This window comes from Aedes albopictus, chromosome 2 (assembly GCF_035046485.1).
Source record: "Aedes albopictus strain Foshan chromosome 2, AalbF5, whole genome shotgun sequence".
In the NCBI taxonomy this organism is placed as follows: Eukaryota; Metazoa; Arthropoda; class Insecta; order Diptera; family Culicidae; genus Aedes; species Aedes albopictus.
The window spans coordinates 92724917-92749655 of NC_085137.1; the positions used below are offsets into that span (position 1 = coordinate 92724917).

The 24739-nt window shown below is 40.7% G+C and overlaps 1 protein-coding gene across 1 annotated transcript; it reads left to right on the plus strand.

The window, feature by feature from the left end:
* Nucleotides 1-1459: 1459 nt before the first annotated feature.
* Nucleotides 1460-24373, plus strand: LOC109431815 (probable chitinase 10). The gene is made up of 10 exons (XM_019708082.3): nt 1460-1906; nt 16516-16566; nt 16635-16843; nt 16904-17442; nt 17504-20403; nt 20466-20651; nt 20721-21000; nt 21056-22056; nt 22118-22728; nt 22795-24373. The coding sequence occupies exons 2-10, from the start codon at nt 16540-16542 to the stop codon at nt 24257-24259; spliced, it is 7218 nt and encodes a 2405-aa protein (XP_019563627.2). The 5' UTR covers nt 1460-1906; nt 16516-16539; the 3' UTR covers nt 24260-24373.
* Nucleotides 24374-24739: the final 366 nt, after the last annotated feature.

A 24739-nucleotide genomic window follows, 5' to 3' on the forward strand; every position in this document is an offset into this window, starting at 1 on the left:
CACCCCCCTCCCCGCAAAACGATAGTCGTCATACTTGAATGACCCCCAACATGGATAGCGTAGACATAAAAAACCATGCGCCTCCATGTGTGCCTCAATCTCGTTGGAAACACTTGACTGGTAATAAAATAACCAGAAAACCTTAATTGCAAGCACGAAAAACCGGAAGTTGCCAATTCTTATTGAGAAATCTAAAGATTTTTCGTGGGTTTGGCGGCCTATCTTCTACAAGAATGTTTGATGCAAACATATCTTGACACCATTCACCTATAGTCAAGTCCCAATTCAGGAATGATTTTTAAGTTGGGTCATTTTACCCCATCTTGGCATTTTGGGCTTTGTTCCCCTACTTGAGACGTAAGGTGATTAAAAGGTGGAAGCAGCACTACACTACGACGAACACCTGAATTGTGTGGAGAGCACAGACATGGATTACCAAGGTAGCGGGTGGAGTGAATACGTCAGTATAGCAGGGAACAACAACGAGCCATCTCCAATGTTGATAAAAGTTAAGAATACTATCCAGCTATGCACAACAAACTGGTAAGGATGGTATTGGAGCTGAACTTATCAAGATGGAACCGGAGAATCTGCCCACCGGCAAGTAGTTCTGTTCTAGGAAACCAAACAGCTGCTGGTGGAGTGGAAGGAAGGGGTAATTTGCCCTATCTATAAGACGAACTTCCGTGCGTTCACAATTCCAAATGCCGCCTTCAAAGTGCTAACCCAGATCAGCTTCTGTCATTTTCCACCAAAGTAAAAGTTTTTAAAAGGTTATTAAGCCGCTGTCATCGATCAACAGCCGCTCAACAATGCACCAAATCCACACCGATCATCACAGATCATCCAAAATGCCGCGAATACCAAGTCCCAACGCACCACGTGTTCATCGACTTGAAGGCGGTCTACGGCAGTATCGACCACAGAGAACTATATCTTGTTTGTCGATATGTTAATTAGTGTTGGCATTTTTTTTAAATCATATTGTTTACCTCCTCGTGCACCATTGTGTTCATTTTACATATAATATTTTTAGCCAAAAATATTGATAATTGTAAACAAAGAAATCATTGAAAACTGAAGATGGATTTTGCTAGATTTTTTTCCTGCTCTTAAATGTGGTGCCATAATCAGCTGAAATTTAAAAAAAATCTCGCAACGACTATGAGTAAACATAAGGCATTAAGGCATACATATACCTAAAATGTACTTTCCATGTCATTGATGATACAATTTTTCCTGCTATCTTATCGCCAGTTCTAAGCCCAAGCCCTTCGTCGATAAATATACTATTACTGAATCAACAGTTTTATCTACAAATATAGGTTAGGTTTACACCCAAAGACTAGGCAAATCATGTCCCTTTAAGAAATTCTGCCCACTTCTGCGTGAATCAATCACAAGATTCGTTTTTTCTTAGGAATAAAGGATAAAAAAAAAGATATCCGATTCCCCAAGCTCTCCCGTACACAGCGCACCCAAGAACGGGAGGAACATGTTTAGTCACCCAGCCCCAGTAGTGGTCCCCTTGTGGTGTGGTGTGTCTTCTCTGGCGGTTTCTGACCGCCTCAATCCGTCCGTGCATACACCCGCCTGTTCGTCCGTGGCCTGGTCTGAGCCGGGAAGCATTCGCGTATAAAAGCGACCCGTCGGGATGAATAAGAATTAGTCTTACGTTGTCCGTTACCATCGTCGCGAGAACCAGAAATCGAAGGAAAGTGCGTGTCGTGAAGTGAAGAGTGCCAATTGACTGTCTGCAACTTCTTCTGTTGAACGCTGTTTATTTCATCAAGTGGCCCATTGCAGAACTGGAATATCCAACTGAAGGAGTGAATAGCAGCGGGGAAGCGGAAAGGAAATGACCAACGTCTGGATTACCTACTTTGGATTACAGTGAAATAAAAATGTTAGTACCGTGCGACACGCTTAGAAGCCCGATTGGTCCCAAAACGTGATGCATTGTTTTGAGGAAAAGTGTTTGACCTGGTAGAAGGTGGTACCTTATAGGAGGAAGCATGTGGCCGTGCAATGCCATTATAATGTGTGCCTTTTAACGACAAGCTGTGTATGCCTTTGGAATACTTGCTGCAGTTTCTGGTTCGCATAGGAAGATTAAAGCTGATGGGCGTCTGTGAGCGTCGCGCGTGTGATAATTGTTATTCAGAAAACATAATAATTATTTAAATTGATTGTATTCGATGTAACGATGAGTTTGTGAGTGCGAACATAACATACAAGTCCCTTCCTAGCACTCAGTGCACTATTGTTAGGCCGGCTGAGCTGAGCGCTAGTTTGAGGGGCGAAGAACATCAACGCTCGTGCATATCAATGCTGTCTGTTAACCGATCACGAGTGCTGCGTGAGAGATTCAGTGTGAAGATTAGTCGCCGCTGCACTTGAAACGACGAAATATTGAGGAAGTGCCTGTCGTCAGCTACACCGTGATCGTATCTACAGTTTGAACATACGCTTCAATCAATCAGCATTAAGCACAAAGCTAAATGTGCTCTACTCTGAGTGTCTGGCGATACGCAAAAAGTACAAGAATTTTTATGTTTCTCGCAATTTGGGGCGCATTCGAAGAAAGTGTGTCAGATAGTGTATGCGGTGGACTGGCGTGTGTAGTGTGCTCGTTGATTTGGTGAAAGAATATCTGAATTTTTAATAAACCAGAGGCAGCGCAGAATTTGTACCGTTATTAGCCTTTGGTGACATAGTTGTGTGTTTTTTGCACTGCCATTTAAGTGACGACAACAGCCAGGAGAAAGCAGCCCGCCGAAGAATTAATCCTCCGGCTCAGGAGAACACATCTCGCACTTCGATCGGGAAAGCAGTTCAGAGGCATGATTATAAATTCAAATTTGTGGTTTTATCGTTCTGTTGAACTCTTGCGGGGACATGTTTCGCCATTCCTCTTTCCTTGCTGCTGGACCAAATGGGACCGCGTGCGGTGAGGATTAAAGAGTTGATTCGCAGCGAGGAATAACTGGTTTCAGATTTGCAAATTGGTGTGACAAAGTGTATTGACATTGGGAATGAGAAGGATGAATAAACCGGGGGAGATTGACAGTGATTAATTTGTGAGGTTGAGATAAATATAGCCGGAAGAGTCGATTAAAAAGAAACAATTTGAATTGAATTGAATGGACTCTGTCATAATTCAAATTGGTTTATTTGACCTACAAAAATAGTAACTATGGATTGCAAGAAGTTATTAAAAATACAACCACAGCAAAGCTTGATTAGACACGGGCCCCTAAAAAAACTACTGTTCGTGTTAAAACATTTGAAACAAAAGATAAAGACTTTAATCATGCTGTTTTTTTCGACAGGCTAATAATAACTTAACCTAAAAATACATCTAGACCAAAGACTAATGATAATATAATGTTATGTCATTAAGGTTGAAGAACTCGTCATTGATATTACCGTCATCATTGAAATTTTGAAAGCAGTTTTCTCGTTCGAAACACAAATGATCGTTATGAAAATGTATTCACAGTATTCCAGATGGAGAATGGAATACAGTAAATACACTTTCATTGTAAACATATATCCCTTGAAAGAGAAAACTGCTTTCAATGATGACGATGATATAAATGATTAGTCCTTCAACCTTAACGTTGAATCATTATCACCATCAAAAAATTGAAATTGTTTTTTTGTGGATCCTCCTCACGATTTCTATTGAAAGATAAAAATATCAATATATTTGACAAATTATATATCTTCAGAACCAATAACTTGGACCGAAGTGTGCTAACGAACTATCTTTAAACGAAATAAAAAAATGACTGCGCTGCTACTTAAACTTGACCAATTATCCAAGTCTACAGATAACCAATATTTGCAGTTAATCGTCGTTGAAGGTTTTTTTTTTATTCCTGTTCGGGTTTGTCACTGCGACCAGTTTTTAGATCTATTGTGACATTACCCGTATCCTTAGTGTAGTGCATGTCGCATTACTCAATTGCCATTGAGGGGCAATAAAGTATCGATTTTGATACAGTTTTTGTTTTGTTTTCTTCTAAAACAAAACAAGAGTACTGATATTGGCCATGCATCGGAAACCTAGCATCACCCTTGTTTTACTGCTAAATTCTCCCCAGTAGGAAGTTTAGGACCCGGGTTTTAACATTAGCAGCAATATCATTCCAATAATGGAACATGTGTTCAGTAATAAGGATTCTAGTATGTTCCTTGCGTACTAGCACTTTCCAGTCTTCGAAGAGTTAGTACATACATGGATCCCTAACCCAATTTGATTTCCTTTGCATTGAGTTTAGCCTCAGATGGTGAGGTTTTTAACTATATGCAAAGAAAAGTTGGTAAACTCAGTTTTATTCAAAAACTGGAAGTCACCAAAACACCAGTAGTAAGGACTAAATACTACACAGAAAAAAAAATCATGTAAAATTCAGCGAGAAATCATGCACATATAGGGAATGCTAGAGTTAGTGCATATTTACATGAGAAATCATGTAAAATTACGTTACAATCGTGTAAATTTCCGCTAATAGTCACGTAACCGGTTGCAGTCCATGATGGTTTACGCGATGGTTGGCAGAAATTTACACGATGGTAATGTAATTTTACATTATATCTCATGTAAAAGTGCGCTAACTTTAGCATCCCCTTTATGTGCATGATTTCTGGCTGAATTTTAATTGCATATTTTTTTTCTGTGTATAATTCTTTGAATTACCAGAACACATATTCCAAAATTGAAAAATAGGACGACACTAGATTTCGGTTTGGTATTATGTTTCCAGTTCAAAACCGAATTAGCGACATTTTTTCTTTGACTTCCGCTGCTTTTGCCTTGCGTTAAACACAATGTCGGAAGTGGGGCGCTGTATAGCGCACCAGGTGTACAAATGTCGCTAATTCGATTTTGAACTGGAAACATAATAGATCTATCACCGCAACGCAACCCAAAAAGGCGATCTACTCACGCTACGGGCTCCGTTGAAGATCGAGCATATTTTAAACCCCCTCAACCATTCATCCCTCAGCACGGGTCGCCTGACACCTTGGATTGGGGTTACCTGTTTGGTGGACTTCTACCCTCGGAACAGGTGGTCCGTAGTGCTATTCTAAGCCGGCAGCTACACGAGCATACACGGCAGCTGCACGGGTCGTTGAAGGGTTAGGCACTCTAAGATTTTCTTCAGGGATTTTACAATGGATTCTTCGATGATGAAAATTTCAATTCTATAATTAAGGGGTACTATGCGGGAATAAACGAACGAACTTTTAATTATTGCATAATCTGAACCTATACTACATTACAAATTTCATAAAGATTAAAGCACTGGAACCAAAATTACAGCCCCATGAAGCGCGCACCCTCCATAAGGACAATGCAAAGTGCGAAACATTAAACGCGATTCTCTCTAAATGCCGTTGTGATATCTTAAAAACTAGTCAGTACAAGGGGCCTGCAACTCTAAACTAGGTTTAGTTTTCAAAAATACTAGAGAATACTATCAAATACTACGACATTATTAGCATCGAAGCAAGCCGCTTACTTCGATGTTTCTGGTGCAAATCACCCAAAGGAAGCATAAATGTCAGCATGAGTTTTAGGTCTTCCAGTCTCCAGTCTCCTCGAAACTGGCTATGTTCGTCATTTAGCTCAGCTATTTTTTTTGCATAAACTACTTAAAACAGATTCCTTCCTGAAAGTACCTGATTATTAGCCAGCCATAATGCATAAGCGTGGGGAGATTATACCTTTTTCAAAACAAAAAAAATTGCTTTAGATGAGGTTCATTTCAAACCATTTTATTTTCAAAAGAATGCTATACAAATGGGTTCTTTCAGTACTGTGACCATTAAGATAGTTGATCAGCTGAGATAGGCTATGGTCTACAGGATAGAAAAGTAGCTGCATAAAACTTCCCTGGAAGCCTTACGGTTCTCTAGTTGCAGTGACAGTTCTGCACTTATCTAGAAAAACAGTTAAGTTACGTGTGTATAGTTCAACGATAAAGACATGTAAACTAACTAATCAAAACCTTGTTTCATTCAATCCAATTGAATATGTAAGCAACGGAAGCACACGAAACTTATGTACGGCGGAGGCTCATGAACGTCGAATCCGGTTAAATTGAGCAGCAGTATGATGAAGGATTTTAGCCGTCTACAGTACTAGCAGGAGCTTGTACGACACCTAAAAGTAGGAACAAATAAAATAATTCACGACGAAAAGTAGCTGACTTTTTAATTCACCTTGTCCAACACTTGTTAGAAGAAAACTGATTTTTTGCAACTCGGCACTATAATATCCTACTATATACTCGCCAATTCGGTGAGGTAACGGCCTACTTTCCCGCACGATACCAAACAATTGCATTATGATTCATAATGCAACTCATTTCCGTTTCATTATAAATCATAATGCAATTGTTTGATTGACAACCTCAGTCTGACCTCAGTTTCCACGGCTAGAGCTTGAAAAACTGTGACAGTTATAGCACGGCATGCTTGATCCAATTTTTTGTGTCTTGCACGATAGAGCACGTGGCCGGTCCCATTCAACCACCGCGAAGCACGATGATATTGATGGAAACTATCATATTCAAATGAAAGTTTTTCTTTCATTGCAAAAAAATTGTATGCAACTCGTTGCAAAACACGATTTTTACAGCACTCGTCGTATTTATCCAACTCGGCAAGCCTCGTTGGATAAATGTACAACTCCTGCTGTAAAAATCATCATTTTACAACTCGTTACATAAATAACTATTATGACGTTCGTCGTATGCATGCACTGTTATTTGTGTGTCTTGTTTCATGGGTTGCTATGCTACAGAAAATACTAGAAATACTACGGCGATACTTCAGGTATACTTTTCGGAAAGTTTAGAGTTGCAGGCCCCTTGAGTCAGTACCTCGAGATTTGAAATACAATTATAAAAAAAGTTTACAAATCGGTCAACTATTTTTTAGATATCGTGATCACCACAACGGTACTTTGCAAAAACAACACTTCGAGATAGGGGAATCTGGGGTAAGATGCACTGTCGAGGCAAAACGCACCCCTTTCGTTTTAAGGGATTATAGGTTTTGGAGCTGTGAAACCCATCACATGAATGTTGTAACCATTATTTTTTTGTTGCCGGGTCGGGAGTCGAACCAGAAGTGCTGAAGACCGCTAGATGAGTTTCATACGCGCTGGTGCCTTGGACTATTGCTGCTGCAGTGATAACAACAAATATTTCATTAACTAAAAGGAAACTGTTCTTCTATCTCAATCATTGCAGTAGAGGGCAAAACGACTATGTCATGTGTAATAGATCCCTTCAATCACATTCTGATAAATCAATGATAAATTCATAATGCATTTTAGAAGATATTATTCATCAATATAAGAATATTAAAACACCCTTCGCACACTGCTCACATGAGTGAGTGAACAAATATTTTCACTCTCCTCTTAGTGCGAGAGATTTCTCAAGCCAGATTTTCGCAGAAAATTGGCGTGAGAGAGAATTCTATTTTCGTGAGAATGAGCTGAAATTCCGGAAGCTGTGTGTTAGATAGCGCAATATTTCCTTCAGCAAAATTTTATTGCTTGTAAATATCCACCATTTAGATTGTTGGTATATTAAGTTTGGAGTTGTTCATACCACGTAGATCGAAATTTGGTATGTTCCATCTCAGACCCCCCTCCCCTCGTAGACTTTTGTCCAATACCAATAATTTGAAATTTTGTATAAGGCTTAGACTTTGGCCTGACCTTCCCTCTCTTCCCCTGAAATGTCTACGTGGTTTATGAACGGCCCCTTAAGAACTTGGCCGCTTGAGGTGCTATCTGCCGTTTGGAGATAAATTGCACTACAAAAACTACAATAGATAGTCAAGCAACTGTCCCAGATGATTTGGAAGGTTAGTGTCTTCGGAACAGTTTGTTGGGTAGGTAATGCCCGAGCAGATAATACAGATAATCAATAGTGAAGAATTTTGAATAGTGAAGTTTTTTTTGCCTTTCTCGTACACCAAGGTGTACCGAAAGGCTATATGTTCACTCCAAAAACGAAAATTTGATAGAGCCTCCGGAGAGGTCAAGTGTTATATAGCAATCGACTCAGCTCGACGAGTTGAGATGATGTCTGTGTGTGTGTATGTGTGTGTGTGTGTGTGTGTGTATGTATGTGTGTGCGTATGTGTGTGTGTACAAAAAAGGTCACCTAACTTTTAGATAGTAAACATCAACCGATTTTAACGACCGACGGTTCATTCGACGCGGAATCCGGTCCCATTGTTTCCTATTGAAAATGGTTCGAATCGGTCCAGCCGTTCCGGAGTTATGGCCATTTAGGTGTTCCGGATCTGTACTCCAGGAAGGAGCTGGATATGAAAATGCAACAAACCCATGCATGCGACCCATCAAACCACGGCATTTTCGATTATCTGATGAACGGAAAGTAGGAAAATAGTCTCAGACTATGTCTGAACCGGTAGTGTTCCGGAACCGGTTCCGGGTGTCCTTCCGGAAGTGGCCAAATATAAAAGTGAACATAACCCATGCATGTGACACGTCAAAGAGCGGCTTTTTCGATAACCAGTTGGATGGTAAGCAGGAAAGTAGTTTCAAACCATATTTGAACCTAGTGTTCCGGAACCGGTTCCGGTTGTCGTGCCGGAAGTGGCCAATTAAAAAATTGAACCAAACCCATGCATGCGACTGCGACACATCAAAGAGCGGCTTTTTCGATAACCAGATGAATGGTTTGTAGGAAAACAGTTTCATACCGTATTTGAACCGGTTGTGTTCCGGAACCGGTTCCAGGTGTCGTGACGGAAGTGGCGAATTAAAAAAGTGAACCAAACCCATGCATGCGACGCGTCAAAGAGCGACTTTATCGATAACCAGATGAACGGTAAGCAGGAAAATACCTTATCTGAACCGGTTGTGTTCCGGAACCGGTTCCGGGTGTCCTGTCTGCAGTGGCCAAATATAAAAGTGAACATAACCCATGCATGTGACACATCAAAGAGCGGCTTCTTCGATAACCAGTTGAATGGTAAGCAGGAAAGTAGTTTCAGACCATATTTGAACTGGTAGTGTTCCGAAACCGGTTCCGAGTGTCCCGCCGGAAGTGGCCAATTAAAAAAGTGAACCAAACCCATGCATGCGACGCATCAAAGAGCGGCTTTTTCGATAACCAGATGAACGGTAAGCAGGAAAATACCTTATCTGAACCGGTTGTGTTCCGAAACCGGTTCCAGGTATCCCGTCGGAAGTGAACAATTAAAAAACTGAACCAAACTTATGCATGTGATACACCAAATAGTGGCTTTATCGATAACCAGATGAACGGTAAGCAGGAAAATAGTTTCAGACCATATCTGAACCGCTTATATATCAAACTGTGAAGTTTTAGTGGTGAATCCAAATGAATGCGTCCGACGATGACCGAAGAATAGTAGGTCGTAACGCGTAACGCTTAACAAGCTGTTTCCGATATTTGTCATTGATAATTACCAATCAATCCACAAATAACATACCTGAACCGGTTGTGTTCCGGAACCGGTTTCAGGTGTCCCGCCGGAAGTGGCCAGTTAAAAAAGTGAACTAAACCCATGTATATGAAACCTCAAATCATCAAAAATGTTGGATAACCAGATAAACGGGCAGCAAGAAAATAGTCTCTGACCACACCTTAGATTACCAGCAGTGTTGCAGAAACAGAATTGGATTCATCGCTGAAATTACGAAGGTGAACAAAATCAATGCAAGCGATAAATATGCGTAAAAGAGCAAAATATTATACAGTAGGATGAATCAACGTTGTATGGGGAAGTTTTAATTTCATATCATCAATCTCCTTTTGCGGTTGAAATTACTACACACAATTTTGATGCAACTGGTTGAGCCCTCGCGCTGTGTAAAACGGTTAAAATTTGAATGGGTTTTATTATAATAAATTTTACTAGCTTGAACTTTTTTTGTCAAATTTTACATAAATCTTATAACCAACGATAATAAAATAAAGGCTAAAGTGTGCAGAAAAAAAATTTGCCGAAATATCTTGATAATGATCGGCATCCAGTGCTAGTGAAGGTCACTAAAGCAGTCAACTGAGAGGTTTGATATTTTTCAGTTCTGCTTATACGTTTAACATAATACATAACTTCGGAATATGAGCCATCAATAAGTTTCCAAATTCGATTATGGCTTTGATATAATTCTTGCGTTTCTGAATAAGGCTGACACAAATTTCGATTTTCTCTTAAGTCAAGAGGGGTCCCCCTGGGAAATTTTACTGGGAATTCATCATTTTGAGGAAAGGCACAAATAAATAGGGGAGATCGGGGCATAATGGATACCCGGGGCGAAATAGACACCCCTATTTTTGCCGAAACCGTTGACTTTTATGCTAAACTTTTAATTCATAAGTGGAAAGAAACAAGTCAACGTTCTATTTTTTAAAAGTAACATTCATATGCCTCCAAAGTAACCTAAATATCATTGAAATTGAAATATGTTTTTCATATGGTGAAATTCTTATAATTTCAACGCAGCAGCAAATAAGGTATTACGAGTGTTTGAGTGAGTCCACCATAAAAACCATGGAATTGCTACCTCATCTGCATGTATACAAAGATTTAGCAATGGATAAAATATTTCATTTGTGATTAGAATTTACTCAAAATAGAAATTTCAATGTTGTAGTCGATTTGGGGAGAAATGAACACTGGTAATTACGAATGAATGTACGCGCATTGCATACAGTGTTTGAAAAAAAAAAAACAATTGGATTATTTTAGCCTAAAGTTTATTTAATTAACTTTGATGATTTGTAAACTCGTCTAAGATGGAGTATTTTATCTATGGTATCGATCTCCGTGGGCAAATTACTTAACTGATCGATGTAATCAAAGAATTAGCATAAAATATGCAGGGGTGTCCATTATGCCCCGATGGGTGTCCATTTCGCCCCGTACCTTCTCTGCCAGCTCTAAAAAAACACATGATGTACAATTCATTATTTCTTCACAATAAAGACATTCTACCTGCTGTAAATGATTGAAATACGTAGGAAACAAACTAAAGTTGTAAGCCAACTAATAATATGTTAAGTTTTTCTCTGTTATACAGGCCTAACGTACTCATTTGCTTAGGGTGCCCCTAATTCCCCTTAACCAATAAATTTTTAAATTTTAAAGTGAAATTAGAATCCTTCAGAAAATTTCTTACCAAATCCGATTCCCTACCAAATCCGCTTAGCTTAATTGTCTGGGTATTTTTTCATCAAATACATTAATTATTTATCAACTCTACTCCCCCATTGATAAGTCAACGAGCACTGTGACAAAAGAAGAAAATTAGATTTGTTCCATTCTAGAGTATTCTCAGAATTCAGGAACACTTCGGATTATAGTTCTTGAGTACATATACGACGAGAAAGGCACTATCACCACTAGGTGGATTAATCTGGGTTTTTCATATCATATTTCAGATTCCTGAAAACTTGGAAAGATAGTGTTTTCGGTAAAATTGGTCAGTATTTCGCGTGAAACTCATCTGTTCTCTTAATTTTCGGCGACAAATTTTTGATTATTCATCGATATGGTTGAACTCAATGCTTTAAAACAAATACGGCCATGGTTTTCATCTGTTAAAAAGGTTAAAACTTTAACTGCAAATCATTTTGTTATAATAAATGATCAGTCAGTAAAATGCTTTTGTAAGTGTTGAAAGATTGTTTTTCCACCTGAATTACCCACCACAGGATGCGAAAAGCTATGTAAAACTTTTACAACCTTATTATTTTTTTTAGTTTAAAAAACTAGCAAAACGCCTGAAGGTATGCAATTTCTATACTAAATATGTGATTACTCCAGAAAAGAATAATTGTATGCATAAATTTGAATATTTATAGAATTTTTTGATGACGAAATCGGGTTTAACGAATACTTGGCAGTACAATGATACACTATGCTCAGGGGATCTGGAAAATTTTCCCGACCGAAACGGGATTCGAATTCACCGTCTCCGGATTGGCGATCCATGCACACTAAGATCAGCTCGGTATTTTTCCCATCTTTTTACTGAGTTCTCAACAGCAGATTTAACTCGGTACGCTCGGTTATTTCTTTTGCGGATATTCCGTTAATGAGTTACCGAGCTCAGCTAATAAACTGTCAAAAGTTACTGATGAACGGTGAATATCCTTACTGGTGAACGGTAAATACGATTACCGAGTGTACCGAGATAAATCTGCTGTTGAAAACTCAGTAAAAAGATGGAAAAAATACTGAACTCGGTGAAAAAATTACTGAGCTGGAACATCTGAATCTTAGTGTGTAGCCTTAACCACTAGACTAACTAGCGACCTAGCATTTTATATTTTATATAATTGAAATTTAATATATTGGTGATTCCGTGTCAAAAATTGAGCTCAATCCATCGAAGGAAACCATAGTTACAGTATCTTAAACTTGATTATTTTTTATGGTCCACTGCACGAATTCATGCTGGCCTGTTTACTCTCACAGAAAATTTAACGTTTGAGAGGTGCCGACACCGCTCAAACGTCAAATTTCGTGTGAGAGTAAGCAGGCCAGTATAAATTCGTGCAGTGGACCATGGAAATGGGCGACTCTCCGATCAATTATGCAACACAGTGTATATTTCTATCATAGTAGCCATGAATTTTATTTTATTCTTAGATTTAAATGCAGTTTTTATTATGGGCATATCTCCTCAGCAGACTATCGGGAACGGACAAACTAACCCTTATTTGAAAACTCTCCGCCAAAGATTCAAAAAACAAATTACACAAAATGAGAGGAAGTATGTTATTGAAAAAAAATCGACATAATATCCACAGTACTGCAACATAATGAAAATTTCTCATTTTGATATTTGTATCAAATAATTTGGAACATAACTTCATTTGACGACATCTAGTTTTTGATGTTTCGAAGTTATGGCTACGAATTTGACACTGATTTTTCATAAGGGCCTAATTGACATTTTCGAATTCTCTTCATTGATCCTCTCTTTGTGTTATTACAGAATGTATATTGAGTTTTCTAAAAAAAATTTGGTTGAAATGCGAAGAAGACGACTATATCTTGCTGTAGAAACAAAAAGCATAATGATTTTGTTTGTTTTGATCAAGTTATTAGGAAGAGAGAGTCGACGAAGAGAAATCGATCAAGTCAGTTAGGCCCTTATGAAAAATCATTGTCGAATTCTTTAACAAACCCAGTCACTTTAAGGACCAAGAGGTCTTAGCCAGAAACAGAGAAAAAAAACCAGTCGAAAACGATTTCAGGATTCTTTAAGACATATAATTTAGAGTGGGTCATCGTTTATATGGAAAAAGGGAAATATCAATGGTATCCCATCAGATCAAAGCTTTTTTGATCCCATTTCAGGTCCCAAATAAGTGTGCAAAATTTGGGCACGATCGGTTATGCCTACGTTTTGCGCATCGCGATTGAAGTTTGTATGGGGTTTTACATGGGAAGACACACTTTTTTGCATTTCTCGCATAACAAGCTCAAATTTTTCTCAAACCATGTAACCTACAAAGTGAAACCATAGCCAAGGGTGTCCTGAAAAACTTTGTCGAAGACCGCGAAGTGATATGATGCTTATGGAAAAAGTTATAGCGTTGGCATTACTTGGCGAAACAGCATGATTTTGTTGCTATTGTTATTCCTTTACATGTTAAAACATAAACACATGCATGCGGTTCGTTATTTATAACTATTTTCACAAGCATCGGATCGCTTTGCGGTCTTCAACAAAGTTTTTCAGAACATCCTAGGCTATCATTTTACAGTATCGGTTAAAAAGTTTCAGACAAACTTTTTCAACTTAAGACAAAAATGCAAAAATGTATGTTTTCCCATACAAAATCCCATTCAAATTTCAATTGCAATGCGCAAAGTGTAGACGCTACCAATCGTGCTCAAATTTTGCACAGATACTCAGGACCCGAAACGGAACCAAAAAAGCTTTGAAGAAAACGGTTCTGATGACCCACACTAATATATATGTTGTGCTTATGCTTACAACTTATCCACTTCTTCCCAATTTCAAAAAAACATCATAAGTAAAACCTGTAGTGCCAAACCTGCACTACAAATTTCCCTGGAGAGTTCACAAAAAATGCTTCTAGAAATTCTACTGGATATCTCTTCTGAAATTCTGACAAATAGGGTATTGGTTCCCTTATTAAGCATGTGGCTCCCATTTTCATCCTACGAAAAACCATGGAATGAAGCGCTGTTTGTTTTGTTTCTTATTTGTGTATTTTTGTTAGAAGTGAGCACCCATGAAAACAAAAAGAACGGAATCAATTGGTGCCGTAATCGCTTGTATTCGAATAGGATGAATATGGGAGCGTGAGATTACTGATGGAACACATACCCTACTGATTGCACAATACTATTATGAGTTTGCAGGAAGAACCCATGGGGATGGGATCACGACTCATTTATAGCTACGCCGCCATTTCCCGGTGTTAGGGTACCTCATTATGACTGGCTCTGTCTATACTTCATGCTATACTTCCAATTAAAACGCTTCAACAATCGATAAACATTCCTGCAAATTTTAATTAAAACGACTGGCCCTCCCTAAACTCGTTTCATTAATTTGATTGTGAATCCGATGGCCCCTAAGCATATAGACTTAATCTTGCTCTCGGCACATATGGCAGCTTTTGTTCCCATCGTGTGAATGGTGTTGGTGAATCACAAAAATGTGCCTGCGAGCAAAATTTGGTTAAAATGTCTTTCTTTGTTTATGGCATACAGGGAATTACCTATTTTAAATAAACAAAAATAAATTATTTTCAATACATTTTGAAACCTGGAAGAAACACAAAAGCTGCATCAGTTGCCTAAAAACTTTGATTCACATCTTGACCTTATATTTATATAGGCCAGAACAGGATTGATTGTATTGATAAAAATTATATTAAAAAAATATAAATCATAGTTATGCAACGAACTTATTTTGCATTTTCATTTTAATGAATATATAAACTTTTGTGTTGGTCTAGATAGCGATCTGAGAATTCAATACACTTCCGCACCGTTGCATATCGAATCGTAAACTCAAACCACCCAGTGACCCACTAGTACGCCACTCCACTACGGTCTGTACTTATGTAGGCAACCAGCCAGGAACCCAAGAACGAATATGTATTCAAATCCCCACAGCAACGACGACGCAGTTGGAGGTGTGTCTGACTTCATTCTTTTCTACGATTATGGCATATATAGCGGTACCGGTTGTAAGCGTCTCATGGAACTTGATGCTTTAGCGTAGAGCTTTTTTGCCCGCTTCATCTCGTGTTTCTACACAAAACTTCCCACAACGAATGAATCACACACTTGTTGTGTCTGCGGCAGCGAACGTGAATGAAACTGGTTTTGAGATATTCTCCGTTTGAGCACGTGCTTCGGAAGTCTTGCGCGCCTTCGGGTTGAAGGTTGAATGGGCGCGGTTATGCTTTTTGCTAGTGCGCGCAGCAGAGATGCATTTTGAACGCTCATGATCTGTGAGCGTGCCAAAATTGTTCCCTTAAAGCTCTCAAGAGCATGTTCAAAGTTTTGAACACAATCTAGATTACTAGATTGAACACGGAGCGGTGTTCAAAATTGACAGGCCAGAAGCGTCATATTTGGATTGGGAAATTGGAATAAGTAGTTTCCTATCAACGAGAAAGCAACATTCCAATGCTGCCCTTAGCTTTCGTTAGGTATCGTATGCCATTCTCATTACACTAGGCCGGGGTGAGCTCTTCGATTCCATTACAACGATATTATGGTGTGCTGTTGGGTGTACTTCGCAGCTCTGTAGGGACCATCCGATGTGCAGTAATGGCGCAGTAAGAACTACGCCATAATACCGTTGAACATAAATAGATGTCCGGGTTTGGCCGGATGTAGTGAGAAGAGCCCTTTCATTTGATACTTTTTATGGAGTAGTCGAGTTTCCGTCGGTTGTCCCCGTTGTGGGGCCCACGCATTATGCCGCGATTTCTCGGATTGTCCAAATAGATTACTAATTGGTTCTCACATTCCATACCTTGAACAACCATTTAATTGATTAATTATTAAATTTTCACTTAGAAACCCCATTTTGCAGTATGGTAGGTACTAGGTCTAGCATTTGCAGGAAGAAAAGCTGTATGACACATCCAGTAGCATTTTGTTGCTTTTGTTCAGTTGCTACTAGCTACGTAGAGCACTGTGATCAGGCGCCTAAAATGTTTGAACATGAACACGGCTCACGTGAGCACAGCTCTTGAACAGAACATGAACAGAACGCGTTCAAATGCATCTCTGGCGCGCAGATGCTAGACTGTGGTCAAGTTCAAGAACCGATTAATCAGGCTGAACTCGCTTATGGTGTAATCAGAATTATTTATTATTGTTTTATATTTCTTTTTGAGTCATACACTTATCATGAACGTGTCTGTTCTCCTATGCCCAAGACATTTGAATGCAAGTAGCATTATCTTTTATTTATTTCAGTTTCAATGATCGTCGACAGACAGGATGACTAAACGAAGGTTCTTAAGTCCGGTAGGTTCTTTTGTTCTATGTTCTGTTTAGCGACCATACTCACGTACAATCGATCAATTTATTCGCAGCCACTTGTTGTCCTTGCTGTTTGTTGGGCATCGTCAAGCTTGAGTGCCTATAGGAATGTCCAGCCGGAAGCCGTCACCTTTCTACGAGATAGTGTCGAAGCGATCCCTCCGCGAGTTTATGAGAAAACCGCAGCCTACACAGTGGATGATGTCTTTGGTACAAAATCTCTTCCTCTGAGAAATGCTGTCGAAAGTGCACCAGTCAATCTGTGAGTCAGCCAGACATTGCTTTTTACTTTTATTGTACTATAAATAGCCATTTGTTTCAGGGTCGATGAACGTCTACCTCTACGAGATGCTGTCGAGTTTCGTATTGTCGACATGGATAATGCGATCGAAGATGTTGTTAGTGAGGTAAAATCAGTTGTTACCTCGGAACACCAACGAGTGAAATCGGCGGAAACAATTGATTACCGGGCTCCACAAAGCCCAATCTTCCAGAATAAATATGCTGCCTATTCGTTCCCAATGCACTATGATACGAAAAATCCTCAACCGTTCAGATATGGATCGCCGTATCAGCAACTGGTAGATATCAACACATTGAAACAGATTCCCACGCTCGAATACAATCAGTATAATCAGTATGAAAAGTTGCAAAAACTTGATAGCTTGAAGCAAAGCGCCAGTGACTATAAAGTTATCTGCCATATCACTAACTGGGCTTTCTATCGGAAGAACGATGCACAATTCGTTCCTGAGCATATCGACAACAAACTGTGCACGCATATTATCTACTCGTTTGCTACTCTAGATCCAGTCAGCCTAATGATGAAGGAGTTTGACTCGTGGGCAGACATCGAAAACAGTTAACAACATCTGTAACTGCCTTACCGATAAAAATCTAACAATATTCAATTTACTTTCAGATCTCTATGCTAGAACTATTAGTTCCAGTGGTTCTGTTCCAGTCCTGTTGGGAATCGGTGGGTGGACCGACTCGGTTGGAAATAAATACTCCTCGATGGTTAGTTCCCCAACAAACCGTAGGAACTTCATTGCAAATGCCATGGTTTTCCTCAAGACGCATGGATTTTCCGGGTTGCATTTCGATTGGAACTATCCAGTGTGTTGGCAGAGTGATTGTTCCAAAGGTCCCTCCAGTGATAGGCCAAATTTAACCAAACTTATAATGGAAATGCAGCGAGAATTTTCCAAAGAAAATCTTCTGGTCACAATGAGTATTTCGGGATACAAAGAAGTAATTACGGAGGCCTACGACTTGGCTCAACTGTCCAATGTAGTGGATTTCATGACTGTAATGACTTACGATTATCATGGATCGTGGGAACCGCAAACGGGTCACGTGAGTCCTTTGTATGGTAATGCCGGTGATAAGTACCCGCAGTATAACGTGGACTATACCATGCAATTACTTTCGAAGATGGGTGCTCGAAAGGATAAACTTATTATGGGAGTTCCTATGTATGGCCAAACGTTCATGTTAACGCGTAGTAGAGATAAAATAGAAATACCTGGCATTGGAACGCAAGCTTCTGGTCCAGGTTATGCTGGAGAAGATACCAGACAGCCAGGTATGTTGGCGTATTATGAAGTTTGTTACCGAGTACGCAAGCAAAAGTGGACTGTTGGGCGTGAATCTTCAATGTCTGGACCGTTTGCCACCTTGAAAGATCAATGGGTAGGATACGATGACCCAATTTCCGTGACAGCTAAGGCTAAATATGTCATGAAATCTGGATATGGTGGAATTGCTGCATGGACAATTGACTTGGACGACTTCCAGAACAAGTGTTGCGAAGAAAGGTATCCTGTCTTGAGTGCTATTAATCGAGCACTTGGTCGATTGAGAACTCCTCAGCCTACAGTTGTGGACTGCACGCGTCCAATGCAGCCAGTGACTCCACCTCCTGCTGAAATGACGGTTAGTGTCGATACTGGAGGAGCAGGAATTGCCACAACTGGCACTACGTGGCCTTCATGGCAAGAACCTACAACTACAACAATGACCACCACAACGACCACACGTAGAACTACTACGTCTACAACCACGACAACAGAGAAACCAACCACTACCACAACTAGACGCACTACCCGTAGCACTACAACCACTCGTAGACCAACTACAACCACAACGTATGCGCCACCGACAACTACTGTAGGAACAACTATTCCTGCTCCAGGACTCGTTCAACCAGAATTAACAGAAGGTGAGCCGTGTGAACCAAACCAGTACAAAGCTCATCCTTACAGTTGCAATTCGTACTATCGTTGCGTCTACGGTGAGTTCAAACAGCAGTACTGCGCCGGCGGTCTCCATTGGAACGAAGCAGCCAATCTTTGCGATTGGCCAGCATCTGCCAAATGTGCTAAGGATACAGCTGCTCAACCTCCTGTAGCGGATACGCCCACAACCACCACAAAGGCACCAGCAACTACGACACGTAGAAGAACTACAACTACACCTTATACCACTCAATCTCCTTGGTGGTGGACAACGGCGTCTACTGTAGGCAGTACACCTCCAAAAGCCACACGACCATCGAAGAAGCCAGTCACCACAACCAAGAAACCTGTACAACGGCCAGTCGACAAGTGTGTCAATGGAGAGTACTATCCACATAAGAGTTGCGATAGCTTTTACATCTGCGTGAATGAAAAGAAGATCGCCCAACAGTGCGGCCCTGGTTTGTTCTGGAACGAGGCAGAGAAGAGCTGTGACTGGGAAGATAACGTAAACTGTGTTAGCCGTGCGCAATACTACAAATTGTTGACCAAGAACTCTAAACTGGCTGCATTAAAAGTCTTGTCGGAAGATGATCCCTGCGATGGACATACTCATGTGCCGTATCCTGGAGACTGTTCGCAGTATCTGGTTTGTAACTGGGGACGTCTCGAAGCAGCCAGCTGTGCCGATGGACTTCACTGGAACCAAGTTCGAATGATCTGTGATTGGCCTGCAAATGCTAAATGCACTCAGTTGGGTAGCACCGAAAACAGTTCTGAAGAAGGAGGTGAAACGATTGTGGAAGAAGGCCAAGACATTGATGGTCCGCATCATAAGCCAACTAGTGCGACTACAACAACCACTACAACTACTACGACAACTCCAGTGCCTAACCTTGAGCCGTTATCCGGATATTACAAAATGGTCTGCTATTTCACTAACTGGGCTTGGTACCGGAAAGGATACGGCAAATACACTCCTGACCATATCAGAACAGACCTGTGTACGCATATCGTGTATGGATTTGCTGTGCTAGACTACTCTTCACTGACGATCAAAACTCATGATTCATGGGCTGATATCGATAATAACTTTTACACTCGTGTGGTTGAGGCAAAAAATAAGGGAGTCAAAGTAACGCTGGCTATCGGTGGATGGAACGATTCGGCGGGTGATAAGTATAGCCGATTGGTTCGCAGCGCTGCTGCTAGGGCCAAGTTCATCGAGCATGTGATAGGTTTCCTTGAAAAATACGGTTTCGAAGGTTTGGATTTGGATTGGGAATACCCTGTATGCTGGCAGGTAGACTGCAAAAAGGGTTTCGCCGATGAGAAAGAAGGTTTCGCTAGCTTAGTTCGGGAACTGTCAGCGGCATTAAAACCTCGTGGTTGGCTGTTATCTGCTGCTGTGTCTCCGAGCAAGACAGTGATAGATGCTGGATACGATGTTCCCGCTTTGGCTAGGTACTTCGATTGGATCGCTGTAATGACGTATGACTTCCATGGTCAATGGGACAAGAAAACCGGTCATGTCGCACCTCTTTATTATCATCCGGAAGACGAGATCGACTTCTTCAATGCGGTACGAACCTTAGTAACATAACTAGTATCATACTTTACTAACATCAATCTCTAACATTTTAGAATTACTCAATCAATTACTGGATGGAACTGGGAGCTCCGTCGAGAAAATTGGTTATGGGAATGCCTTTGTATGGTCAGTCATTCACTCTCGCTGACCAGAAGAATAACGGATTGAATGCGAAGGCCCCTAGTGCTGGACAAGCAGGAGAGTTCACCAGAGCTGCTGGATTCCTTGCCTATTACGAGGTAAGACAACTTTTTAAAATTCAATTTAAATATAGGTAAGAAGTCAAACTATAAACGATTTTCCAACAGATTTGCGATCGTATTCAGAACAAGGGATGGACTGTAATCCAAGACGATCTGAAGCGGATGGGCCCATACGCGTACAAGGGAAATCAATGGGTGTCTTTCGACGACAAGGAAGCTCTGCTGCGGAAGGTTCAGTTTATTCGAGCAATGAATCTAGGAGGTGGTATGATTTGGGCTCTTGACCTAGACGATTTTAAAAACCGCTGTGGTCATGGCCATCATCCTCTGCTGACAGCCATTCGAGAAGGGCTGAGAGATGCCCCCAATGGAGTAGAGACCATTCGTATGTATTATATCTTCGATTTGCGAATTTTCTTGTTAACTCTTAACAATTTCAGCTGCAACAGTTCCCGAACCAAGCAAAGAAGATGAACATCAAGAAACAAATAGTGTAGAAACCCATCAGGGAAATACCGCAGCACAGGTCGAGGTCATCAATAAGGAAACATCGAATCAGGACGAGAACGCGATTGAACCCGATGCAGACTACAAAGTCGTGTGCTATTTTACCAATTGGGCTTGGTACCGTCAGGGTAATGGAAAGTATCTACCGGAAGACATCGATGCCGATTTGTGTACTCACATAGTTTATGGATTTGCGGTATTGGATCGCGATCGGCTGGTTATTAAACCGCACGACTCGTGGGCAGACATTGACAACAGGTTCTATGAACGAGTTGTCGAATACAAGAAGAAGGGAAAGAAGGTGACCGTTGCCATCGGTGGATGGAATGATTCTGCTGGGGACAAGTACAGTAGGTTGGTACGTAGTGCTGCCGCACGACAGAAATTTATTGCGGACGTGATAGCCTTTATCGAAAAGTATGGTTTCGATGGGTTGGACTTAGACTGGGAGTACCCGGTATGCTGGCAGGTTGACTGTAAGAAGGGCTTCGCCGATGAAAAGGAAGGTTTTGCAAGCCTTGTTGTAGAACTCTCTCAGGCGTTCAAACCTAAAGGATTGCTGTTATCATCCGCGGTGTCTCCGAGTAAAAAAGTTGTTGATGAAGGATACGATGTAGTAACACTTTCCGATTACATGGATTGGATCGCTGTTATGGCTTATGATTACCACGGTCAATGGGACAAAAAGACTGGTCACGTGGCCCCCATGTATGAACACCCGGATGACTTTGACAAAACGTTCAATGCTAACTTCACTATTCACTACTGGATAGAGAAGGGTGCTGATCCACGAAAACTTGTAATGGGAATGCCGATGTATGGTCAGTCATTCTCATTGGCCGATAACAATGAGCATGGCTTGAATGCAAAAACGTATGGTGGTGGCGAAGCAGGAGAATCAACTCGTGCCAGAGGATTCCTTTCTTACTATGAGGTAATTTCATAATAAGTAGTTGACAGACTTTTGCATTGATCTAAATTGGTTTGAGTTTTAGATTTGCGCCAACATTCGAAATAAAAAATGGACCGTTGTTCGAGACAGAAAAGGACGAATGGGTCCCTACGCATACAAAGGAGATCAATGGGTATCCTTCGATGATCAATACATGATTCGACACAAGAGCGAATACGTAAAAGCTATGGGACTTGGTGGTGCAATGATCTGGGCTCTAGATCTCGATGATTTCCGTAATTTATGTGACTGTGAAGAGTACCCACTACTGAGGACAATCAATAGAGTGCTGAGAAACTATCCAGGACCCGGACCAAGATGTGTCCTGGAAAAAGAACCCCAACGCGAAGAGCCACGACCCACACGACCTCCGACTACTCCAGAAACCACTAGACGGCCATCTACCACCACTACGACAAGACGTACTACAACAAGTACTACTACTACTACTACTACTACTATGCGTCCAACAACCACAACGAAACGAAGAACATCCGCTAGACCTACGTATACTACCACAAATGCTCCATCGTATCAGGAAGTCGCTAATGAAGTAGACGAACCAACCTGTACGGATGGGCGACTTTTTGTTCCACATCCTTCCGATTGCAACAAATATTACATTTGTCAATATGGCAAGCTGTATGAGCAAAAGTATGTCGCTGTTATATTTGGTAAAGAACAAAACATCAAACATTAAATCAACTCTTCTATTTTTAGATGCCCTGGTGGTCTATATTGGAACGAGGATCATTGCGATTGGCCTCAAACCACCAAATGTCGCAATAAGCAAACGGAAACTGTAGCAACTACCAAAAAGCCATCATATACGACAACTCAACGGATAACAACTACAACGCGTCCACCGAAACGAACTACAGAAAGGACCACTACCGCAGGATGGAAACCGGAGTCAACCACAACCACAAGTTGGTGGTCACCCGAATCGTCCAGCATGGTTTGGTGGTCTCCAGACACCACAAGCAAACGACCAACTCGACCTCCTGTCGTGCATACCGACGTCCAAACAACTGGCAACAATGACTTCAAAGTCGTCTGTTACTTCACCAATTGGGCGTGGTATCGACAGGGTGATGGAAAGTACACTCCAGATGACATCGATTCAAATCTTTGTACACACATAGTCTATGGTTTCGCAGTTCTGGATCGTGAAAGCTTGACTATCAAGACGCATGATTCGTGGGCCGATATCGATAATCAATTCTACGAACGAGTGGTGGAACACAAACGAAAGGGTACAAAGGTAACGTTGGCTCTTGGTGGATGGAACGATTCGCTTGGCGATAAATACAGTAAACTTGTTCGAAGTTCATCTGCTAGACGTGCGTTCGTCAAGCATGCGGTGGAGTTTATCGAAAAATACGACTTTGATGGTCTAGATCTGGATTGGGAGTATCCTGTATGTTGGCAGGTAGACTGTAAGAAAGGTTTCCCCGATGAAAAAGAAGGCTTTGCAGAGCTAGTTAAGGAACTGGCTGTAGAATTCCGTCCTAGGAAATGGCTGCTATCAGCAGCTGTATCACCCAGTAAAATGGTGATTGACGCAGGTTATGACGTGCCTGTTTTGGCAGAATATTTCGACTGGATTGCAGTTATGACTTACGATTTCCATGGCCATTGGGATAAACAAACTGGTCACGTGGCCCCACTGTACTACTATCCTGGAGATACGTATGATTACTTCAATGCAAACTTCTCCATCAAATATTGGATCGAAAAGGGAGCTCCATCGCGAAAGTTGGTCATGGGAATGCCTTTGTATGGACAATCATTCTCCCTCGCTGATAGCGGCAAGAATGGCTTGAACGAAAAATCTTATGGACCAGGTGAGGCCGGTCAATTTACTCGAGCTGGTGGGTTCTTAGCGTTTTATGAAATCTGCGAGAAAGTCAATCAAAACGGATGGTCAGTGTATCGTGATGGCGAAGGACGTATTGGGCCGTATGCACTGCGTGGAAACCAGTGGGTATCATATGATGATGTCGATGAAATCCGTAGAAAGTCACAGTTCGTGAAACAGATGAATCTCGGTGGTGGAATGATTTGGGCTCTGGATTTGGATGACTTTAGGGGACGCTGCGGTTGCGGTAGACACCCACTACTGAAAACGATGAATCAGGAACTGGGAAGGATCAGTACTAAACGACCGGAAAATTGCACATAACTATTGTTTTTATTTGATTTTTTTAAATGAAGAGCAACTTCGTAATGCATACGAGTGAATGTACCATTAAAAGAAAAGAACTGAAATAAACGTAACAATTTAATAAAAAGTAAATTAGTATCTTTTGCTCCGAACACCTGCCATGAAAGGGTAAATATTCAGGGTGTCTACTACCTGAAAAAAAACCTGGAAAACCTGGAATTATCAGGGAATTTTATTTACCCTGGAATATTTAAATAAATATTTGAAGAAATTTCTATATAGACTTTTAGAATAATTTTGGAATCAGACTTGTTAAGGATTGTTTTCATAAATGTAAGTTGTAAGGTTTCAGTGTATTAGCTGTAATATTGGCGCCCAACGTGAGGCATTGCGCGTTTATAAGGTTCCAATGTATTTTTCTTGTTAAACCAGTTTCTATAGAAATGTTGGAAATAGTTATTTACCTATTTACTTTTAAATTTTTATATGTTTCTAAGA